We start from the raw sequence: 3,922 nt of genomic DNA on the forward strand, positions 1-3,922 counted from the left end.
CTTTTCTTCAGACTTTTCTATCATCCTTTCATTTTCCCTTGGCGTAGTGTCTTTTGATATAAATGATCTAAACGATCTTGATTTTTTCTTGTGTTTCTTTTTATCTTGATCAGATTTTCCTCCTGTTGCTTCTTGTGGTTCAGTTTTTTTTACCAGATATTCTTCATACTCATCATTCTTAATTCCCTCAACATCCACTTGATCTTGTCTTTGCTCGGTAAGTGTTGTGACTCTGTCCTCTGTCATTTTTCCACTCTGATATTTTCCAAACAGTGTGTTCTCTCTCTCCAAAAATAGACATTCTCTAACTTTTCCTTTTTCTTTTTCCTCCTCTAGTTTGTCTTGAATTTCTTTGATTTCAGACTCATGTTTGGCTTTAATGGCCTCTATCTCTCGTCTGACCTCCTCCTCTCTCTCTCTATTGATCTGCATGAGTATGAATGCTCTCTCGGCCTCCAGAAACATTCTGTCATTGTAGAAACTAGCGTTATTATTCCACATCATCTTATCGATCTTCTTTAACAGACTCCCAACCTGAGCAGGATCCTTCTGTTTATTATTGATCACATGAAATCTTCCTCCACAGTCGTGGATCAGTTTCTGGACGTGTGGATCTCCTTCTTTAATGTAGTCTTCAATACTTTCATCTAGATTATCTCCTCGTGTGAACAACACCATAGTGTAGGTCTCTGCTTTCTGTCCGAAGATCATCTTGATGAGCTGAAGTGTTTCTCTCTCTTCTTGTGTGATCGGGCCGACAGCGATGACCAGCAGGAACACGTGTGGTCCAGGAGCCGACAGTTCAATGCATCTCATGATCTCCTGTTGAACGTCTTCATTGCTGAGGCTTGTGTCGAAGAGTCCTGGTGTGTCCACAACACTCACGGGTCGACCACAGACATCTCCGGTCTCGATTTGGCATGATCTGGTCACAGACTTCATGCTGGCTCTTGATTGAAACACTTTGCATCCAAGGATGGTGTTTCCGGTTGCACTCTTTCCCACTCCAGTTTTTCCAATCAGGACGATCCTCACACACTCTAAGATTCTCTCAGTGCTTAATGCGGCTGTGAATCACAAACACAAATGTGCTTAATACAATCATGGTAATGCTTTAGATTGCAGCAATATACTGCATAATTAAGACAAATTTACAGCGTAACTTTTGGGAATTAAGTGTACCTATAAAGTACTTACATGTAAGTTAAAGGGAACAATATGTAACGGTTTGGGAATAAAGGGCTAACAACCAAATGAATTAACAAATGTTTCTTTAAGTGTTTTAAAACGATGGGGTACTTGTTCTACTATTATGATACAACAGTGGTACACTGTACACTGCAAAACTTTTTGTAATAGTGTACCAATACATATAGGCTTTTTAAAAATTACAGGTTACATATCTGAGCATTTACACAGTATTTTTTTTTATATACTGGGGACATATACTCTTGTTCCAAGGTACACTAAAAAAAAAATTGCTGTAAAAAAACGTTTTGTGATTTTCTCCTTACATTACTTTTTCTCTGGCTGCTGTAACTCTGTGTTTATAAGACACGTCGGTTATGGCATGAAAATCAGAGAGAAAATGAATCGGGTGATGTTGGTTATGTATTAATGATGACATAATCATCAGTGGCCCAATTCACTGAGCTCATATATAGTATAGTCTTTGATTATATGAGTCATTGATTTTACTTTATTGATTTGCCCTTCTACAGCATGAGATCAATCAGTGTTGTGATAATCTGAACATTTTTTAAAAATAACACCGTTAGTAACACCGTTTATTTATAATGCCGTTATTCCCATCACTGATAATCAGCGTATGAATCTCAACAATGGTGATGATAAAAGTGCAGTGCATGATTGGAGCCATCAATCAAAACTCATCAATATCTCCCAGCATGCATTGCAGCATGAATAAATTATGCTGAATTGCCTTAGTATTTTCTTGTATTATTATTATCTACTTTTATTTTTGCTGTTGTTTTTGTTGCAACTTTTTAGCAGCTTGTTTTGTGATGTTCAGAGTTGTATCTGATTATTTTGTTGATTGTCATGGTTGTTGAGATTCATACGCTGATTCTTGATGTCTGTGTTGGTCTAAAATCATACAGTAGGTTTTTAAAGTTCTTCAGATTATTTGTCTGTCGCTGCTGGCCTGCATGTGGGACAAAGAGCGATTATACTCAAAAACGTGTAACATTCCTCATACACTGAAAGATAAGACTCTTTATGAGATCAGTGAATCAGACCATTAAATGACGATTATGTTATCATAGCCAACAACAGCTGACCACTTTTGTCTCTCTGATTTGCATGCCATTACAAATGTGTTTTATAACCACACATTTAAAGCAGTCAGAAAAAATCTAAGGTTAAAAACTCATCTCCATAATGGTGACTTCAAACTTTTCAAAAAAACATCAATGCCTAAACCTCTGGTAATTCTCAATAATAACTTTTATGACAAATTGGTTTGTAATAAAATAATTGTTAAATTACAGGCAACCACAAGTTGGTTGGCAGTTTGTTTTAATATATACCATAAAATTATTTTTCGAAGATTATTATTGGAGCATATTTTAGAAGAATATTTCAATATTCAGAATTTCATGTTTAATTCAATGTTACTTGCCGTTTCTTTGTTATTATGTGTGAAATTTGTTTCTACACCAAATGTATTTCAGTGTATGAAAAAACCTGTCAGGCAAAAAACTCATCATGAGTAAAATGTAACAAACTGTGTCGTCGTTTTTTGTAATACTCACATCTTGATCGCATCAAATTTATGGGATTTTCTGACTTTCTGGCTGGCTGAAACCTCTGTATCAAGGGCACTAAAGATGAAGTACATTATGAAACAATTATAATGAATCAGTTTGCAAATATTTTTTGTATTTTCCACTCAGTTAAGAGTTAATGTCAATTTACACTTCACTTGCACCTAATTTCCATTTTTCTTATAGTTGACAGAATCAAGCAAATGAGTGGGGAAGTTATTTTGGGTACAGATAATAAAAGTGTATCACAAATTTACCTTTTTTATACGGTTTTTATATAATTTGCAGGTTGTTTATCCCTCTATTTATACATTTCTGATGAATTAGAGGTAAAGGTTTACCGTGATGCATCTTACGTGATCTTTGGGATACTCTATCTTTTTTCCTCAGGAGCGGTCTTGGGTCTTCAGAAATCTTTAGATGATGGCCTCCGTTTTCCTCCACCATCTTCTCAATGCACCCCAGAAGTGTCTGCACCTGTGATTGGCCTCCATTCCTCTGTAGATGATGGGGTGGTCGTCTGCAAGTTTGCAGAAGATACTTTACTGATTCATTGTCAGAGTCTTTAACGCTGACATACTCCATCTGCTCCTCATGCATGAAGACAACAATCACATATTCAGAGGCAACTGCACCAAAAATGGTGTTAATGAGCTTAAAAGCATCTTTCTCCTGCTGTGTAGATGGGCCAGACTCCAGGACTAGTAACAGGGCATGAGGTTCAGGACAAGACAGACGGAAGCATTTCTTCGGGTCTTCTTCAGGAGATAGAGCAGGATTGAGCAGGTTTGGAGTGTTGGTGATCACCAAATGTCTCTCCAGCACCATCCCATCATGCCTCTCAAACAGATGTGACTCAGAGAACTGTTTTCGTCCAAAGATTGTGTTCCCACAGGAGGCTTTAACATCTGCATTTGACCCCAGCAAAACTATTCTCAGCTCTTCTTTAATCCCAGACACTGAAATTACATGAACAGGTTTTGTGTAAACAGAACAACTTAACCCTTTTTAGAAAAAATATTCAATAACTTCACTGTTATACAGTGTAATGCCATCCAATTCAGCTAGGAAATATAATCCAAAAGCTATGGTTGTAACTATTATGTACTGCGTACGGTAGCCAATATAGTTTGTGT

At 36.8% G+C, this 3,922-nt stretch overlaps 1 protein-coding gene across 1 annotated transcript in view; it reads right to left on the reverse strand.

Annotated features, from left to right (window-relative positions):
• LOC307009839 (GTPase IMAP family member 7-like) overlaps window positions 1-3,238 on the reverse strand; it is a gene marked incomplete at its 3' end in the record, with an annotated part of 7,417 nt that extends 4,179 nt beyond the window's left edge. Inside the window, exons 1-3 of the mRNA XM_079633986.1 lie at window positions 3,143-3,238; window positions 2,775-2,843; window positions 130-1,067 (exon numbers count right to left, since the gene is read on the reverse strand). Of these exons, the coding sequence (XP_079490112.1) occupies window positions 130-1,067; window positions 2,775-2,843; window positions 3,143-3,233 (1,098 nt within the window). The 5' untranslated portion in view covers window positions 3,234-3,238. The remainder of the gene's footprint in view (window positions 1-129; window positions 1,068-2,774; window positions 2,844-3,142) is intronic.
• Window positions 3,239-3,922: the final 684 nt, after the last annotated feature.

This window comes from Phoxinus phoxinus (assembly GCF_949152265.1).
Source record: "Phoxinus phoxinus genome assembly, chromosome: 1".
NCBI lineage: Eukaryota > Metazoa > Chordata > Actinopteri > Cypriniformes > Leuciscidae > Phoxinus > Phoxinus phoxinus.